Source organism: Solea senegalensis, linkage group LG9 (genome assembly GCF_019176455.1).
Source record: "Solea senegalensis isolate Sse05_10M linkage group LG9, IFAPA_SoseM_1, whole genome shotgun sequence".
NCBI classification, from domain to species: domain Eukaryota; kingdom Metazoa; phylum Chordata; class Actinopteri; order Pleuronectiformes; family Soleidae; genus Solea; species Solea senegalensis.
Genome location: NC_058029.1, coordinates 13,600,423 through 13,621,484, shown reverse-complemented (window position 1 = coordinate 13,621,484; position 21,062 = coordinate 13,600,423). Strand labels below are relative to the sequence as shown.

The following is a 21,062-nucleotide window of genomic DNA, read 5'->3' as shown; positions in this document are numbered from 1 at the left end:
CTGCCTGAAACACTCTGATCTGGATTGATTACACCTGTCACTGGTGATTACACTTGTATTTGTCTGGATGATGAAGTAGTTCTGCTTCACACATAAAAAAGACCTCATGAAGCCGCTTAGACCAGAGCTCTTAATTGGTTGGTTGAGCCTGAGAAGGCAGACAACTATTCAGAAGGGGTTACAGGCATATAGTTTCTCGCTTATAGACCTTATTTTTGAATTAAGGGTCCAACTTCCTGATTATGTGTGACACTTCCGGTATTTGTTCCCTCCACCTATCTGTGAATGGAGCGAGTCTGCGTTCATGACAATGGCGTGCAAACACTCCTATCGATCACAAATTTAAATGGTAGGTCAGTTACAACGCTGTAATATTACGGAGTGGGAGGTGTGAGTTTTTACCTGCAGCTGCTAATGACATCTTGGAGCTATTACAGTTGTTTCTTAGTGTAACCACTTGTGCCGCATGATCTTCTGTAGGCTTATTTTCAACAAAGTCAAACCTTCCTGCTTCGCCGTTTCCTTCAAATTAAAATCTTTTAGCCATGGCACGTTTAAATTTTATAAGGCACGTTGCATCCACATTCTTGTCTTACTTGTGGCTGATGATCAAAATATTTCCATTCCATTCAAGACTTTAGTTTTGAATGGTGTTATACTGCTGTTGTAGTAGCCCCTGACTGCACACATAATGTCTGTTCAGTCAGCTTATTGATAGACAGGAAAAACGTCACTTCCTTGCAATCTAGAAGCGATATTATCTGTCAAAGTTGTATTCCTGCTTGCTGTGTAAAGTTACACAATGACTGACTGGAAATGCCAAACCGGAAGTCTCTCACACAAATAATGGTGGATTTCTAATTACATATTTCTACTGAAAAGAAGGTCCTCCCTTTGAGTAGGTACGACCCCAATAAAGTTGTGTGAATGATGTATGAGTTATGGGTAGGACAATGTGTTTTTTGCTATTCTTCACTGTCCTTTGTTGGGTGTATGCTTCCAGTGATGCTGATCAAATCTTTTCATGGCTTGTTAAGTCCATAAAGATCAAGATAAATGAGGTTTGTCATTTGTTGTTTCTGACAGGCAAGTCCTAGGTGCAGATTGATGTCATTGTCTTCAGCCTCAGGCTACTGTGCATGATGAGTACCAGTCAGGCTTATCAGCCCGTACACAGATCACACTGATGCACACAGACCCTGCAGGCAGAGCTGGTGTATCTCAGAGGATCAAATAGCGAAATGATGGCAGGAGAGGGGAAGGGAAGGGAAGGGAATATTGCCTCGAACAGGCTGTGCGATTCAGCAATCTTATAAGATCATTACAAATCTCACTTTGCAGCATGGATCTAATAAATTAGGTATGACCTGAAGTATGATGTATGTAGACTGTATGGTGATTGTTCCTTATATGTGTTCTGGAGAAAAATCCAAAGAAGAAATGGCAAAGGAATGTGGACCTGTTTCCCCTCCATGGTATTTGGCAAGTCGTGTTGATCAGTACGTCATTTCCTGTTGCACTTTGCTTGGCTAGGCATGGGACAGTGGGATTCTGACAGTATATAACCATCTGCAAATATATCATGCCATTAGAATTTAGCTATTACAGCTCTAAAATGTCACCTCCTTCATTCCATTTAAAACACAAGCTGTGTCTCAATCAAGGGGCTGGAACCTTCCAAGATCCTCCCAAACACCTATCACCTTCACGCAAATGGACACACACACACACACACACACACACATACTCTCTCTACATATAACTGTCTGAAATAGTGTGGCATTAATGTGTGTGTTGATAAGCGGTGGTCTTCTTACCACCTTTCATGTTATTTATATTAGTTCAGTGGTTCCAAGTCCCCAGGCCAGGGACCAGTACTGGGCCGTGGTGAGGGCGAAACCAAAACATGTAAAAAAAACAAAAACAAAACATGCTTCTCCAGAAAATAAATATTAAGAAGGACGCTGGATGTGATGTTGCAAGATCCTGTAACCCATTGATCCTTTTTCTGTCTCTTACTTTTTAGGCCAACATCAATATTGTTTCCAGTGGGATCGTAATCCAAAATGCAGTTGCCTTGTTGTGTAACCTTACAGAAGATACAACCTTAGACCTGGAGCCACTGCACCAGCAAGGTACAGCATGTCTATATGTAGTTTGTATGAACTTTGGTATTTTTTTCAGCTTAAAAATAAATGACACGCACACATGCTTCTCCAGTTTTCTTGTTGTGTGGGCTCTCTTGCATTAGTAATGCCCATTTGTCATTGACTATTGGACTTTTACACAGTGTGTCAGAATGTATCCACTCAGCATTAGTTATTGTAACGTTAGTTGTTGACATTTTATATTCCCTGGTTTTTGCAGCAGCAGCATAACACTTATCCAGGTCAACAACCTTGGCTGCGTGTGTGCATTTTTTGTCCTTCAGCCTTGCTAAAATTCAATAATAATAGAATGTCTTGTCAATTCCAAGTGATTCCACTTGATCCAATACTTGGAGGTGTCAAATTTAAGATGCATATTGTCATAGATTGAGGATAATTTTCTAGATGTTAGGTCATTTTAGGACCTAGACTTAGTCTGGGGTTTAGGTTTTATTTGGTATGGAGGGTACTGACATGTATCATTAGAGGATGAATACTCTATTTTAAGATGGAATAAAAATACAAACACTGCTCTGTCTCTCTCTCTCCTCTCCGTCTTTATTTTGTCCATCTTCTCTGCACCTACTTTCCAACACCAACGCTATCAACCTCCCTTCTCCCTCTGTTTCCATTGGGTCAGCAGTACAACAGTTTAGTAGTCAGCATCATTATTGTCCAATCACCTCCCCTCTCAACAGGAAACTGTCAACCCAGCACTAATACTTGCCTGTTAATTAACACAGTCTCTCCTCTGCCCTCTCTCATCAACTCTCACCCTTTGCTGTATTAACATGTTCTCCACCTCTTATCCCTCCTTTTTTGCATCTCCTACTATCCTCTTTTCCAACTTTATGCTCCTCTCCCATTTTTACCCTCTCCCCTTTCCTTTATTGAGGGCTCCTCCTCTATCTCCTCTTTCTACACTGATGGCAAGGAAGAAGGGAGAGAGGAGGAGAAGGGTGGAAACATGTATAATTGGCTTTTTAAGGTGTGACAGAAAGAGAAAGAGGAGGGAGGTGTGTGTGATTGTGAATGTGTGAAATAGACAGTAAGAGGTGCACTATTTGTGTTTGTGTGAATGTATTTGTGCCTCTGCTCCTGTCTCTGTAGACAGAGGTTTGTGTGTATGTGTGTATTTGTGTGTGTGTTTGAGAGTGAGAGATAGAGAGAGAGCACGCAAGATGAGGTTTATAATTGGGCAGATTTGCCTCTGACTGAGATAATACCCCCTGGGGAATGAAGACAGAGGGAGCAAAGAGAAAGAGAAAGAGATAGAGATAGGAAGGAAGAACAGAACAACAGGAAGAAAAAAGGATGGCAAAAAGGCCTGACAGGGAATGTAGAAAGCAAAATGGGAGGTAAAAGGGGTGGCAGAGAGCGGTCAAAGAGGAAGAATAAGACACAGAGAGACATTTTAGGCATTTGCGTGAGACGACTCGAGGGTGAGATGACAGTAGAGAAAACTGCCTGACAATTGGATAAAGAGAGAGAGAGGTGAAGAAAAAGTTGATAAGGGAGTGGGGTATAGTTTATAAGTTACTATAAATAAAGTGGCTCTTAATGTTGGCAAAACAAAGTGAAAGCTATCTGGTTCAAGAACCCTTATTTGCTGACTAATTCTATTGTGTACTTGGCATTTATATCTGTTTGTAAGCCTGTTTATTTATTATATATATATACATATATATTATTATGTATACGTATACATATATATATACATGTAATTATTATTTTATTTTTTTCCAACATCTGGGCCGTGAGGTACTGCAGGTTTGGTTCTAGAGATCATAAAAACAAACCAAAATGGTTTTCAATTTTCAGTGCAAACGGTTTCCTAGATTTTTCTTTTAAAGTAAATCAAATTTTACAGTTACAGATATGCAGAGGCTTGATGTAAAATTCCACTTCAACTTATTTTCTACCCATTTTTGAAATCAGATATAAACATACGATTTATGGTTTTGGTGGGCCAAAAATGTTTTTTTCTGAATTTAAAGTAGAATATAGAACAGCAAACAAATTTAGAATGTTGAGGTTATAATTTGATTACATTTAGATATGAAGCCTAACCTCTTCTCAGAGTAGAAGGCACATTGACAAGCCAAGTGTATAATTTAATAAAGGAGGCAGCACACCTGTGCCATGTCGAACAGCTAAAATGTGTTGCATCTCAAGTAACCTTGAGCTCTTTCTTAGGCTGTGGTGCTGACAAGGTGTCAGTTAATTAAAGCACGTCTGTCTTTTAAGTAATTAAAAACCACTTCAGGGGCTGCATTTGTCTTCAGAATCCTTGAAGGTCTTTGAGGTTCCTCACCTGGTTTGATCCATCACCAATCATTGTTATTTCTCCTGACCTTCTGTGAGAATCTCAGAGGATTTTTGTTGTAGATAATTGCTTCTGTGCCACCGTTCCCATTAATAAATTGCCATGTGAAATTGGATTCAGGTTTATTTCCCCAAACGGTATCAAAAAGTTCTATAATTGTTCTTCTCAACCATGTCCACATGTGTCTAATCAATAATAATGTCCCCTGGCATAGATTATACCTCAGCGATCCTCCATATTAATGTTTTTATATTAGCAAGCACCTTCCAATTTGACACTTTGTAATCAGTCAATCAATACGACAGTTTTGACAGTAAATTTAACTTGTTATGCTCTGTGTCTTGAGGGTATGCAGCCTGCTCATATATTTATGCATTTAAATCCAAGAGCACAGAGCTTATACATACTCAACCAGACTCAACTCTGCAATTTCTGCCAAAGGGGCTTTTTTACAAAGTATTGATTAAAGAGTCTGATTTACCCTGTGTAGTTACCAATTTCAGTTTTTAATTTTTAATTAATTTACATAATATCCAAAATATGTTTTTACATTTTATTATTATGGGTTAAGTAATGTTGAATTGATTAGTATATATTGAAGGGCATTACATGTTGTATGTTTAAAATTAAATCTATGATAGAGGTAATCGTATAGATAGGATAGGATAGGTACTTTCTACATACTATGGTTGAGTTCTATGTAAATCAACTGAAACTGCATGTAATCTGTTTAATGAGGGTTTTACTTTTTTACTCAGTATCCATTCTTATTCATTCTCTTTCAATAGAACTTATTTTACAGTGGTTTATAAATAGATGAAATTGCAAAGCATTGTGAAATGTCTATTTTTAACCTAGTTTAAGTCCAAACTCCAAAATAGGACAGACCACAGTGGTGTTCACTCTCATACCTGTCAGTGAGAGCAATATTCCTAATTACTATAGCTACAAACACACCAGCACACAGACATGCAGATACTGTATCCCATGATGGGTCCAATTCTTTTGCAAGTTTTATGTCTAGCTGTAGGGGGTCTTTCAGGTGGCTGTGGTTCAGTGGTAGAGTGGGTCATCTTTCTGCTGGGTAGACATTTAAACCCAAGTAACTCCTGACGGCCGTGCCAGCAGCATGTGAATAGAGGTGTGACAGACAAGGTGCTGCATATACAGTTCATTGGTTGTATGGAATGTGTGTGTACGGGTGATTGCAAAAAGTAGTATAAAACAGCTTCGAGTGGTCATAAAGAATAGGAAAGTGCTACATAAATACAAAGCATTATATACAGCTTAAATGTATCTACAGTGAAAGGCTATGTGAGCTATGTATGCATGCATTTGAAATTAAAGAACAATTAATTTGTCATGGTTTGTCAGATAAAATGTGCCCCCATTTGCAGAAATTTTGATTTTTTGGGTCAATGGTCAAAGATAGCTTTAAAGGTCCAGTTTGTAAAATTATGGGGGGTTTATGGCAGACATTGAATATACTAATCTTAATTATATTAATATAAGTTTATAATTAAAGAAAGATGACAGTTAAATAATAGTTGGGTTTAGGCTTTATAAAGGGATAATCAGAGCTCACATTACAAGTTATTTTACACTGAATGTTTTGAACTGTTCATGCTGAGTGCATTGCCTGGATATCTCTATGTGCTTTATCTTTGTGCCGCTTAATTTAGGAAGCTGTTAAATGCAAACCCTTAAACTAAAAGTTAGTTTGGATTCACTGCAGCAGCAGCTTGCGAGTAGGATTTCATCAAAGATAGCCACAGCGGGTCAAGTATGCATAAATGAGCCTTTTAAATACGATAGACGATCGTAAAATCCATCCATCAATCTTCATTACTTCAAACTTCATTATAGACTCTGATTTGCTTTAAGTTGATGTAATCACATCCTTTTTGTAGTACTGATAAAGATCCAAATGTCTCTTCTGGTCGTTATGTTTTTAAGATCAGTGAGCCATAATAGTTAAATTCAATCAAATGATTATTTTGAGCAAAGAAATAGTTTAGTCCATGTATTACTTTGTGTTAATTTAATATCATGTGGTTGTATCCACACTAACTCACCAAATATGTACCAATTATATTCCATAAAATTTGTATGCATGATAGATAATTAGTTTCAATATCTTTCTATTAAGCAGCCCATGGCTGAATGGAAGGGAATTGGGCTTTTACTCAGATGGTTGCCGATTCAAATTCCGAGACAGTTCAAGGCCGGGGTCGGGGTTTCCTTGAGCAAAGTACCCAACCCCTATTGCTCTCCGGGTGTAGATATTGTAGGTACTGCCCACTACTCCTGTACTCGAAATACATAAACAGAATGATGTATATTATACTGTATATAAGAAACTATGTAGAACATTTTACGTTTAAACACGACAGCCTTGTCAGATCACATTAACAGAAGATGCTCTTTGTATGACTAAACAGTCCAAAGCAGTGTGCTTCTTTAATTTATAAGGACACTTGACAAAGTAACATTACATCTCACTGACAGAAGTCTCACATAATAGCTTTCTAGTGCCTGCAGTGTTACACTCACTCGCAAGAATAAACACAAACTTTCTAAATAAAGATCTATTGGATCAATAGAAAATAACCTGGATGTCCCCAGTGAAGACAGTGATTCAGTTATTTGTTATTTAACTGTTACTTTTACTGTGCATAGAAATGCGACTTTCGACTTGGACAGCCTAAATATTAGCATAGTGTTCTTTTTTTAGAATGCTCCTGTCATGTCAACCTAGTTTGGATAAAATCTATCTTGCTGTAATTTTGAGAAATGATAGGTAAGAATGCCTCAGGACACATGTCCACTACGTACTACACAAATACGCCAGCAAAATGCACAGTATCTTCTGTGTCATGTGAAAATAATGAGGAACATGGGTTTGCACTTCAGTGAGTGAATATTATTCATGGCTTAGCAAGGGCTACCAGTTCTAAAATATGTTCTCCAATGGACAGTTTTCTCGGAAGGAACCGAGTTAGATGAGAGGAAAGAAAGGTGATATGCAGAATAGAACAGATTTTTATTTTTAGATATTAACTGGACTCTGCTTGAATTGTTTCTGTGATACCATTGTGTGTGTTGATACATGACTGAAGAATTCTGCTCGGCATAAGTCTTATTTAAAAAATGAAAAGCCACATTTAGGTTGTTTTTCTTCTTAGAAAGTTGGTCACAGTAAAATGCTGATTGACTGATAAAGGAGAGAGTCACTCATCTTGTACAGGAGCTATCGATCTACACATGAGTCAAAGCAGAGCCTGTAGTTACAAACATTTACACAGGCTCATGTTATTCTTTATACCTCAGAGTTACATGAACCAGAGAGGTGTATTGGTTGTTTGTTGGTTTGTTTGGTTACAATTTATGATGTTATCTTACTAAAGGTATGGACTTGTTTACAGAACTGATTTTGATATTTTATTATTATTTTTCTAATAGGATGCTCACTTAAACAATATGACATGGGTTTGGACTGTTTTATAAAAAAATGTCTTCCAGGGTTCCTCCTGAAGCCAACTAGGAAACAAGAATATATTGAACCACTACTAAGACTTTCTCCAGTTTGCAAAAATAACTAAATTTGTGTAGAAGTCAATGAGGAAATTAGGTTTTTGATTGATCCGAATAGGACAGCATATGGGTCAGGGGCCAGACCGCTGTCCGCCTTTTAGTGACCTGTGGTCTGAGCTGTCTAAACAGACTGATCTTTGACATTTCACCAGGATTGAACAAAGCCTAGCAGGTCAGCAATAGCCTTCTCATGCTTTTTCTCTTTTCCACTGCACAGGCCTAATAGAGGTGGTTGTTAATACTCTCTCAGAAGCTGCAGTGGTCCACCAGGCTGGAGAAGAGCACGCCATGCGGAAGACTGACCACCTTGTGTTACAAGCTCTTCTGGAACTGCTTCACAACATATTGAAACGGACGTCACTTGTTGTTCGCTCTGCACTCAAGGTATCAAGATTCAATGTCTAGAGCGCACTGATTCAACTCAAAATACATGACTCAGTCATATGTATATATATATATGTCTATATATGTATATATATATATATATGTGTGTGTGTGTGTGTGTATATATATATGTGTGTATATATATATAATATATATATATATACATATACATATATATATATATATATATATATATATATATATATATATATATATATATACATATATATATATACAGTCATAGGAGGATAGATAATTAGACAAAGATGAAGCTGATTTGGGCAGGCCAGGTAATCTTACAGCTTCCAGAGGTAAAAACATGATGAAACTGAAAATACAAAATAAAGCCATAACATCACCCCAAGAGCCAGAATTGGATGTGACTCATCCACAGTTATTAAGATCAATAAACTCACTATAATGGTCTATTCCCAGTGATTGTGGCCAGTTACTACATCAAAATACTTTTTGAAAAAAATAAATTGATTTCTGAGTAACTCAACAAACTAGAGATAAATACATGTTTCTTCCACTAATTTGTTTGTAATTTCATGAGCAAAAATTATTATTATTATTTGAAATTAATATGAATGATATCCCAGCTCTGTTGTTCTCTGCATTGATTATCTCAAACTATCTGTAGAGAAAATATAAAAATGATGGCAATGTATGCCTTCAAGTAACAAACCAATATCTTCACAAATTTATAACTGCAGTTTTCTGTTCTGCATTGCTACAGCCTTTGCAAATAAATCCTCAAGGACCTGCCTGTGTTTGGTAATATTTTTAAACAATTGTTAAGTGCTAGCTTGTTTTGCTGTATCATATTATATTGGTCCTCATGGTCTGGTGTATTTACCACATTGATTCTTCACTATTTATCAGTTTCATCTCTGCTGAGCACCGAATCACCAAGAGAATCACAAAGCAAAGTGAGCTCCCAAAAAATGTTGTCCCTGTATTGTGTCCCTGAAGGCATATGTGTGTATGTGTGAGTTTGTTTGTGAGTGTATGGCCATTGATGTGTGCAGTGGAGGCTAGCAGGTTTAAGCCACTGCAATATTGAAGTTGTGGACTCAGGAGAAAGCTGATGATGTCTGGATTCACTGGGCCACATGTGCACACACACACACACACACACACACACACACACACTGGCACATGCACACACATACTCATACTCAGGCGTGCATAGAGGGGCCTGTCTGGCGATGTCCCTGCGGCCTCATTATCACCACTGGCTTTGTCCTCAGCTCTCCTCCCTACACACAGACACACACACACTCACATATGCTCACATACACACACCAGCCCCCCATCTCCCCATAGTGTGCACCCCAGCACAAAACATACATATTAATGCTAAGACGAGGGGGCTAAAAAGGAGGCAGGGTAGAAGACTGAGTGGAAGAGAGAAGGACAGAAGAGGTTGAGGGAAGGATTGGAGAGTTAGATAGAGATGGGGGGGGGGCTAGCCGAATGTGGAAATCAATTCTTCAAGAAATGCAAAGCTCATTAAAACAGAACTTCTGCCCAAACCAAATTCATTTGGGTAATAAGGTCTGATAAGGAGAGAGAATGTGACTAGACCACTCTCCCCAAACTATTGCTCTGTTGGTCAAGACAGACAGAAAGAGGGAGAGATTTTAAATATACTTCAGAAAAATGGAAAGACAGTTTAACAAAGCAGAAGTGACTTTGGGAGAAAGGAAAATTGGTGTCAATTATTCTCCTGCTAATTGGCCTGAAGTACATATGAACTGAACTAAAATAAGCCAAAGTGAGTTACAGAGAGGCTAAAAGGTAAGTGATGGTGGAGTGTAAGGAGAAAAAAGTCTTTATGCTGGCAGATGAGGTGGTCACAGAGCTGGAGCGAACAACAGGCCAGACACTAACATTGCTGCGTTACACATCACGCTTCTGATTCTGGACAGCATGCTGTCCGAAATCACACACAGCAGGGACGGCAATATGAAGGCTTGTTCAGTTCAGTTCAGTGTAAATAACCTCTCTTTAAGAGCAACATAAATGGAGCACTGTATTAAGAGAAGTTTTTCAAATGTAAACTAACTTTGGGATACAGTTGATCTTAACAAACATTGTGTTAAAGACAAGAGGGATTAAAATAACTCAGTGTATGCAAGAAAACTACTTCCTCCTTTAGTCTATGTATCAGTGTGTCTTTCCGTGTCTGTCTCAGTCTGTCAGAATCTGTCTTGGCAGGTCTCTGGATCCATCATTATTGACTGTCAAATCTCTATAAATGATTTAACGTGTGTGTGTGTGTGCGCCCATCTGTGTGTGTGTGTGTGTGGCCTGTCTGTGTGTGTGTGTGTGTGTGTGTGTGTGTGTGTGTGTGTGTGTGTGTGTGTATAGAGCCAGAGGCTATCTTGTCCAGCAGCAGAGATGGAGGCAGCAGAGAAGCTGCTCCTGGCCAACAGACCCCTGAGCCAACTCAGCACTCACCTCATTCACATGGTGAGACCAACACTCATACAGCCTGTGTGTTGTGCAGAAGTGTGTATGTGTGCATGTCCATATATTGTGTGTCTACAGAGAGACAGGATGTGAAAACATTCTTATTTATGCAGGGAAATGAGACAGAGATACAAAAAGAGAAGAGTACAAGTTGTCTAAGTACAAGTTTTTCTCAAAAGTAAAATTTGAAATGTGAAAATATACAAGTACTCATGGAAAAGTAATAACTTAGATGCGCTTTTCATCAATTTGCTCACGCCCACAGTCACAACCACCTTATATTTAAATCCTTAAGGTTTTGTTTTCACAGATTAGTTAGAAAAACTTTGTTATAGTTCTAATTTAAGTACAGGATATCAAACTGTAAAGAGAATTACAACTGTTAATTAATTTAATTGTCACACACAAGATAAATTTATTAACCATCTGTCATGTTATAATTAGATGTTTCATTTTCAGCATTTAAAAAAATAATTTGACACTTGAAAAACAAAATGGAATTATTAACAAAAATATTAGCTCTACTAATAAACATAGACTGTAATGAATTTAGTCAAGCAATCTTTCAATACACTGTCATGTTTGTAATATCTTTAATTTGTTCAGCTAGCTCTGTTTAATTTCTCTGTTGTGATTTCACTATCAGGATGTTATATTGAATAAATGCAGTGTTCTTCACCTCACTGTTTAACAAAGCTTATTATCTGAGTGTGTTTCTGCAGTTATTATAATTATTAATCCCATAATTCTACACAAAGGGGTCTTATATCTGCAAGTACTTACAGAGAAGTTGATGTAATCTAAAAGCAGGGAGATAAGAGTCTGCTGAGAGAAATATGAAAAATGTTATCACATCCACACTTTCTTACACAACATGCACCACTGAGGATTAAATTACTCAAAATAGGATATGAAAGAATAACTGTGATGAAGAATGAATCCTTCCTCAGTCTGCTCCCACAACCATAGAATTATGATATAGAGGTAAAATCTGATTCCCAAACTGATTTGTGCATTTTAGAAATCCATTTTAGATGAGAAAATAAGTATAATAAGGATTTGAGAAGAGAATGTAAGTTGTGGAAAATGTCCACAACACAAGGAATGAAATGTGGCTGCGATGATGAAATGCAAAGATTGAGAGACTCCATTCAAAAGAGAGGGGGCTGTGAAGCATTCAGGGAAGTTTAGGATGTGGGGAAAGAAAGGGCGAGTGGGAGGAGGAGAGGGGTCTCAAGGGACACAATATAGAGGGTTTTACTTATACTTGACCCATTGAGGGTTGAGTGAGAGTCTGTGTGTGCATGTGTGTGTGTCTGTGTCTGGTTGTTGAGGAGAGGTTTAAGGGGCAGCTGACACTCCCCCGGCCTCTGCTTAGCCCTTTTGACCCATTGGGTATTAGTGGGATAGAGAGAGCTGAAGTGTCAATGTGGATGAAGTAATATTAAAGCTTCAAAATGTGCTCATATTACAAGCACACAGGTTTAAATATGGACTTTAAATGAATAATAAATATATATACATTGCCGTAGACAACTGTATTGTTTCTGCAAAATGTCCTGTTAATCAAAATACTGCTGGAACTGAGGACAACATTCTAGGTGTCACATGCCGTGACTTTTGAAGTTGTGGTGTGTAACTTTTAAACAGGAATGAATCTCATTTCAATATCAATATTTAAGCCATTTCCAAATGAGTTCATATGTTGCTAATTGAGGCTTGTCACCTCCATGCAGCTATTTCTGTATTTATCAGTTTAGCTGTGTGCCATTCTCGGGTCCCCCCCACATTGACTCAGGAAGTGGTTTATATCACATCACACCTGATGGAGGCAAGATGAAAAGTGCGGTTAAGAAAAATATCACTAAGAAGTGCTCACGAAAGGTTTCAGAGGTAGATTGTGCTTGTAGATGGATGAACTCTTGTTGGAAGATCAAGTAGGAGGGCCACACAAGTTACGCACTGGAGCTTTAATTGTTAATTCAATCTCAGGAGCATTTTCTTTAAAACAGTAATTATGTGTGTAAATATGTAATCTCATAGTTTAAATTAATTTCAGGTTTAATTTTATTTAAATATATTTATATTATGTACTGTAAATACACCTGGAAGAGAATGAGAATTAAGTTGCTTAATTATCTTTTTTTCAGCCCATGGCCCACAGTAGGACTGTATTGTACATGGAGTATATCAGTAATGTATTGTCATCACCACACCAAAATTGATTTAAAAATAATAATATTTTCCCCTCATTATGGCAGCTCAGCACGTTGTACTCTAAATCCCCCCTCAAACTCCAACTACTTGGTGGGCAGAGAAATGAGAAGAGAATTGGTTCGACAACTGCAATGATAGATACCACAGTGTTTTTTATTTACTGTATGTGTTTACATTTATTTAAAATATTATTTGTTTTTAAATGTATGTTTATTTCATCAATCCATGTTGGATGTTTTTGTTTAGAGTAGCGAAAAATTTATTAATATGTGTTCAGTATTTTTTTCAATTAGTTTTCAAAAGTTTTCAAAAGCAAATAATGCATTTAATTTTTACTAGGATTTTACTAGCATAGGATACTCACTCACCGTCTGGGTCTACATTTGTTTTTCTAGCTCTTCTCTAAAAACCAAGAGGTGTGGGAGGAATCTATTCAGTGTCTTTCCCTGTTGGTCCAGCTGTATGGTGGAGAGGGTCACGACTGTCTGTCACCCTCCTGCTTGAAAAGCTTCTCCCATGTGCTGCGCACACGCATGCACACAGAGTCCACCCGAATACATCGCATCACACTCAGGATCATCAAACGACTGGTGAGTTCAGTGTGTGTTCACAGACAGACACTGGTCAACATTATGCAACATCTTTGCCAAAAAGTCACTTGTTTCACTTGTCAAACGTCCAGTGAGTAAGAATAGGTGACATCTAAAGGTGAGACTGCAGATTCTAACAAATGCCACATTATGCAGTTCATTATACACCAGACTCCTCTGTTACATGCTGAGGTTTTGGAAATTTCCTTGCTAAATGTTGGAGATCAACACATGTTTTCAGTCTTTTTAACTCATCTACAGTTGGGCATTGTTCGCTTTGATTCTTGTGTCGGACACTGTGCTCGTGACTCATCCAGTGACGACACTTGCTGCCAATCAGTGGCCAGCAGTCTACCGACGTCACATTTTAGTGTCGGTACCAGGTACTATCCCTAATGGAAAAGCAAAAAGACCGAGTAGAGTTGCGCCAAGCCATGCTAGAAAGGTATAATGGAAAAGTGCCAAAACGGGGACTCCTTTTGTCCATTCAAGCTGCTGTCGAAATATGGAGGCCGAAACTTGCGTAAAAGTAGGGTTTTTTTTTAAGAAGTTTGTTTTTTTTCAAACATTAAGAAGATCAAATTTTACATTCACAAGCAAATCAAATCATTCACGGTCATTCGTTTCTTCTAATGTTTGAAAAAGTCCATAAAAAGGCTTATTCTAAAGCTATAAAAACTAAATTATTTTATTTTAAAGTGATTCTACACTTACACTAAAAACATACCTACAAGTGATATATTCAATTTATGCCGATAAACCCTAAATGTTACACGCTGGACCTTAAATAGAACCTTTTTTTCTCTCCATATGTGATCCGTTTTCAGCTGCCAGTACTGGTCATAATTCACCACTGAAACATATTTGATTGAAGAATCTTGTGGAAATAATAACTGTCACCACTGCAGAATGATCAGATCAGATGGAGGACACACACACACACACACACACACACAGCAAAAGAATAGGCCTTGCTATGTTGCTGTTCTGAAAATAGAGTATAGTTTCACTTAAACTTGACTGACAGAGGGAGCAAGACAGCGAGGGAGAAAACTTGTCTGTTTGTATCAGCCTGTCACTGTTTGAGTGTCAGTCCAATTTTTGTCTGATAGTCAGAATGATTTGTAGTACAAGCCAAAGAAGGCTGCCTCTAAGCGTATATTGTACCAGAGCAGGTGGAGATTTAGTGAGGAGTGTGTTTTATAGAAAATGATTTCAACCTCGTTAAATTAGTAAAATCGATGCAGCGACAGCACTCGAACTAGAAATAGACACATTTTAATGAGGACCCAAGTTTCTGTCCTAACTGATGCACAACAATTAAATGGCACAAACCAAATTTGCACTTAAATTAAAATGCCAATGAGACACATACTTAAACTGCCAGTAAAATACTGAGCAGAGACACATATGGCATCAGACAAGGACTCCGACTTCAAGTTTGGTATACAATCTGTAGATTAGCTTTTCAAGTAAATAAATTCACATTGACTGGTTGTGCAGTAAAACATACACATGCAATGCCAACACAGAAATGACTATGTATGCTGTTTCTGCACCATCTGGACAATAAAGCACTTTGCTTTGACACCAAAGCCCCATAGTCTGTATACTTTCTCAGGCCAGCAAGAGATACTTGTGTTTTCAAACCATGATGGCAGCATTTCTCTGACCTTAAACTAAAGTTGTGGTCACCTAAACTTACCCATGCACACTAAAGCTGCCACGCCAGATACTCTGAGAATAAATTATTTTTTAAAAAAGAGTTGATTTTGGATGCTTTACAAATGTAGCCAGAATGTTTGTTTAATCCGGGGCTTTGCAGAATGGCACAAAATCAGTTTCAGCAGTTGGTTAAAACAGAAGCCAGGTGTGTTTGGAGCGGACAGCCCAGTGAAAATCCCTCTAAAAAGTCAACATGACCAAGTTTGAGAGAAATTGCAATGATTTTGCTGTAGACCACCATGAATTATGAAAAGTACATTGCTAAAGTTCTGGCTTTGCTGCGGGGTCGTAAAATAGTAATAATAATCTGTATACACAAGGTCAGCTGTCACCCTGAGATCATATGATCTGACTGAAGTCTGTGCCTGGAAGCTACCTAATATTTTGAGTTATGTGTTTATGTGTGAGTGTGTGTGAGGCAAAGAGTGAGTTTGTGTGTGTGCAAGATTGTGTGTGTGTATTTTTTGATTCCACTCACTAATTAGATCCCACCACCTGAACCAACCACCCACACACACACACAAATTCTTCTCTGTCACACACCATCTCACAGACTCACCTCTTTCTGTCTGCTGAAACAAATTTGTCCTCATGTGCAAACTCCCTCATTACCCACTATGCTAACAGCTACAGTAACATGGAGATGTGTATTCTCTCTCCTGCTCGTCACCCTGAGCAACATACACAAAACTCTGAGTTAGAGTGTGAAAGTTTTACTCTCTGCAGTGCTATTCCGCAACCTCACTTTTTTTTTCCACTGGAGTCCAGAAGCTAAACTTTTAAAAGAAAAATAATACAAATCTACATCTAACCATTTACTAAATTGGGTTTTTTTCAAATCTTGCTGTCAATCAGCCACTCTGTTGGAAGAGAGCAATTTGTGGCTTTGAAAGAATACAAGAGACACTCCTTATACGCAACATCCTTTTTCACAGGCAGAAACACAATGACACACACACACACACACACACACAAGTGCCTGCCCTTCAAAAAAGGCTTTTTAATTTTCTTTCATTGATTTCAGGGTTCTGTTAATCTCAATCAAAGATCCCACTAATAGCTTGGAAACTGCAAGAGGGGAGTGAAGGAGAATGAATCAAGAGTGAATTAGTGAAATTTTCAACTTGTCTTTTTTTCGTCTGTTGCAACATGGAAGATCTTAAAGGGGAATGCTAATTTAATAAAAATGGGATTCAGATGGAATTATTTGAGAAAGAGGAATTTATTTCTTCCTTTTTTGAGCAGTTTGATTTGTCAGTGTTATTTTTTTTAATTATTACACAGTCAGCCTTGAGAAACACTGAATTACTTGTACTCTGTGACTGGTCCCTCAATATATTTGCACAATTCATATCTTCCTCAAATCCATTTCACTCACAATAGCCTGTCCAGCAGAAATAATGTGGATTGCCAGAGTATTTTTGTCTAAACAGTGTCATACTGTGTGACGAGACTGAATCCATGAGGAAAAGCACATTGTTGTCGTTGTTGTTGCTTACATTGTCCTGTCATACTGCTTGTTAATCTCACACTTTTGTCAAGAAGCTTCCTCATTTCCTTAGGCTGAAATATCTCAGTGTTGTTTTCTAAAATGTCAAACCATATGTCCAATTATTGTGACCTTTTCCATATTCAAGCTGGAAACCACATGCATTTATTCATTTGATTAATTAGTTAGATAGTTTATTTATCCATCAATCAGTTGCCCAGTGTCAGTGCTTGTTTCCATGCCACGTCTCTAAGGCCAGGGTGCTGTGAATTGAACTCAAGATCCACATTTGAGCCATATTATTATTTATTAGTTATATGGAGATACTTTTGAATGTTGAAGACAGAAAAATGTAGATGGGGTACGTTTGACCAGTGACTAAATGTAAAAATATCTGGAATCGTCATCCCATTCTTCAAACTTGATTTCTTTAGTGTCATGATTGCTGATGAAGTCATCACTACACACTGTATGTATGGACACTAAGGGTAAATGAGTGCAGGACATGATAGGAACTTCGCTGTTTCAACTGCAGTATACAGAACACATACTCGTGCTGCTGCTGCTGCTGCTTTATCTGTCTTGTTTAGTCTTTTAACACGTTTCATTAATGAGGGTTTTTTTCCATTTTTAACCAATCTTTTGTATGAATGGTTGTTTTCCTGAGCATCTTCTAACATTGATGTCTGCACCAGTCTGTTGGTTTGGCTACCTCAGTGTGGTGAACAAAAATAGACTAGATTTTTAAATGAGCTTATATGATCTGATGTATGTGACATGATGACAAACCTTGGGTGTTTCATATTCCATTTATTTTATTGTGTTAATTGTTGTACTGACTACTGTTGCGAACCTAATTGCCTCCCTGGGACAATAAATACTTTATAATCTAATTTAAACAATAATTCCTCGCTAATCTGTCTAACTCACTCACTTACACACATCTTACGCCCTAATCATGTATGAATAAAAAGACACCGCTGTCAGGTACATTGTCACACGTTTGAACTTATTATCTGCTGTGACAGCAGCACTGTGCTGTCTTTCTGAGAGGCAACGTGTCTGCTTGCTCATTTGTCTGACTTTGAGTCAGTTTTATAGAATCAGGGTCAGGTAGAGATGAAGAAGGGAGTGTGTGTGTGTGTGTTTGTGAAGAGAGCATCTTTGCCTCCTCCTAAGCCCGTTGCCTAGCAACAAGCATGCTGTGTCACCACAGAGACAGAGGTGATGATGTCACCGGAGATCAGAGACGGCACATTGACCAAACACTGGTCCATACCCAATAAACCCCACACACACCAACAACTCCAGTAAATATTCACAAACACACATCACACACCTTTTTACAATATTACAAGCAGGTTTTATTGTCAGGACATGAATAAAACCAGAGGGGTGACAGATAGAAGAAAAAAATTAAGTAGGGAAGAAATTTGGTGAAGAGAGAGAGCAGAATTTTCAAATCCAGAAATAAGTATACAAGTGAATTAGAAGGATGTTGAAATAAATTCATACATCTACATAATTATGAGGAGGTTTTTAAGGACGACACAAAGCTCAAATAACAAAAGCAATTAAAGAAAACTTAGAGCACTCGTGAGAAAAGGTGCCAGTATGTCACACAGAGTGCATGTATGTATTTTTGTGTGTGTATGCTTGCACATTAAACTGGATTTTCACCGCTTTTATTAACTTGAAATTGCTCTGACAAATGAGTGTGATGTCACTCAGGAGGTGATTCAGTCATAAGAACTGAGACTGGTGTTTCTTCATAAGGTTCATTACCACATATTCACTTTGTTGTGATGCTGTGAAACACGTGTTTTAGCACCTCAGCTTAAAAAGAGAACAGGAAATACATTGTCATGCATCAAAAAAAAATCTAAATTGTGAATATTGTGGGCCTGATTCACACCTGATATTAACATCCATCATGTTCACATCTGGAAGTAACATGCATCCTGGATGTGTCTCCACCTGTGACCACTTCTGACTGAATGTCTTTTTCCTGCCCTGCAAATACACACTGATGTCATTTCTGTTCATGACTGTACAAATGTGTGGGTGTGTTTGTGAGAGTAATGCATCAGTGTATCAGTGACCGGCCGACAGAGAGAGAGAGAGAGAAAAAAGAGTTAGGAGGAGTTTACATGAATTAAGATTTTAATCGATAGAAAATAGTCTGTTTTTAATCTTATTGTTAAGGTAGCTACAAATAAGTCATTGTGTGGGGGCTGATTAATTTGAGTTCACTGGAAAACTAAAGAGGCACCTTAATGTGTTCCCAGGTTGGATTGTCTTCATACATGTTAAAGAAAGAAACAGCCACGTGTCTCCAAACCACCTGCCAGTGAGGTTTTTGTGATCAAAACTGAAGACACATTCAGACCTGTGCTGTTCAGAGCTGTTCAAATCACCCAGGACAGATTAGTAATACCACGTGAACTGTGTCAAAGTGATTGTTGGAAAAACTGGACAAATAAAAGAAAAAAGAAAATAGGCTACACTTCTGGAGTGTGTTTTCTTTTCCGTAGAATGATTTTTAGTTAGCTTTAGCTAGGTGTATGTGTGAATCCTTGAACGAGATTTTCAAATGGAGGACTATAAGATATTTCCCATTTTAATCAACTCCAAGGAAACTAATGTTACTGTCAAAAAACTAATATGTGTTGCTTGGCTCACCACAACAACAAGGAGGTAGGGGTTAAAAATGAGAATGAGATTGGGCCTTAACCACATCTTCTGTTGAGTGTGGACCACTGCCTTTAAGCTGCAGACTGATGTGACCATGTCTTCTTTATTGTTGCTTACTCTTGCTTTGTTTTCCCCTCACTCTCTCTTTTTGTAAAGGTGCAGACGACAGACGGATCCGTTCGGCTAGATTGTCCTGAATGGGCCGAGTTAGCAGGTTTGCTCCAGGATATAACTACATCCAACAGGTGTGTGTTAATGTTTGTGTGACTGCTGTTGAAGTGTATGCATATACATTTTTACTTCATTTATATTTTTTTTGCAAAGATCTCAATACAAAATGATTCAGCTGTGGCAAAGCAGGACTTGTTTTAGATGTCAAAGTGTGCATCTGTGTGCAGCTGGGTAATATGTGTCTGCCTGCATAGGTGCTCAGTTCCATCTCTAGTGTGTGTGTGTGTGTGTGTGTTAAATAATTCTGGAGTATTTGTCTGCTCCCACTCTGTTCCTCATCAAATTATTTATATGCATGTCTGAACCCACATTTACACGTTGGATATTTTTCCAGCTGTTGATCTAAAGGATGTGAGCGTCCGCCCAGGCAGAGTGTCAACGTAATTGCTCTCAAAGAGCTGAGATATTAAATTAAGACAACATTTGTTTAACAGCTTTTGAAATGCAAAGTTTGTGTGGGGACTAAGAAGATGGAAATTCTGGTTTAACGTCAGAAATATATGCAGATACTCAGGCCACTGTTTACACCTGGATGTGTCTCCTGTAATCACATGTGATCTTGTTTTACCCACTTTGTGTGCAAATACTCACAAACATTTCTGATTCCAGAAAAAGATTTTAACAAAGAATAAAGAAATCATTTGTGTTAATTTTGCGACAGCAGCTACAAATAAGAATAAAAAAATGACTTTGAAACTGCAGAGGGTCAGAGGACAAGAAGGGTGCGTCGTGAGCAGGCAAAAGCCACAGCTGGATGTTATGGCAGAGATGGGGAGTGCTCTTTAATGTGTCCCATAGATGGATTTGTGTTTATACCTGTAAAGACGGATCTGAAGATGCATTCAGGAACACATCAGGTACATTCAGACCAGGATGCATGTTATTCTGTGACCAAGGTCAGAAAGCTCTCAGCTTCACTCTCTTCAGTGCATGTGAATGGACAGATATTCATCAATATCACTGACACGGACGCACACACACGCACACACACACACACACACCTGTATCTCTGTATCTGTACACCTTTCATGAGAATCAGGGATGAATGTATTTTCCCCCTTTGAGGGCGACCGACCATGCAGGGTTTGATCTTTTGATGTATAAGACCGCCGTCCTCTCTGTCTCTCTCTTACACTCTCACACACACAGGTTCGTGCAACTATCCTTAAAAGGACTCTCATTAACTT

At 38.2% G+C, this 21,062-nt stretch overlaps 1 protein-coding gene across 8 annotated transcripts in view; it reads left to right on the top strand.

Annotated features, from left to right (window-relative positions):
- Window positions 1-21,062, top strand: part of ulk4 (unc-51 like kinase 4) — a 75,305-nt gene that overhangs the window by 47,853 nt on the left and 6,390 nt on the right. For 7 of the 8 annotated variants that reach the window (XR_006361060.1, XM_044034759.1, XM_044034758.1 and 4 more), the window contains 5 exons: window positions 2,027-2,135; window positions 8,285-8,451; window positions 10,828-10,929; window positions 13,542-13,736; window positions 19,801-19,889. Coding sequence is in view for 7 of the 8 variants with exons in the window: in XM_044034759.1 (XP_043890694.1) it covers window positions 2,027-2,135; window positions 8,285-8,451; window positions 10,828-10,929; window positions 13,542-13,736; window positions 19,801-19,889 (662 nt within the window). In the remaining variant the exon portion in view is untranslated. Of the gene's footprint in view, window positions 1-2,026; window positions 2,136-8,284; window positions 8,452-9,336; window positions 9,537-10,827; window positions 10,930-13,541; window positions 13,737-19,800; window positions 19,890-21,062 lie in introns of those variants that run through there. The other variant, XM_044034762.1, reaches the window with a different exon arrangement.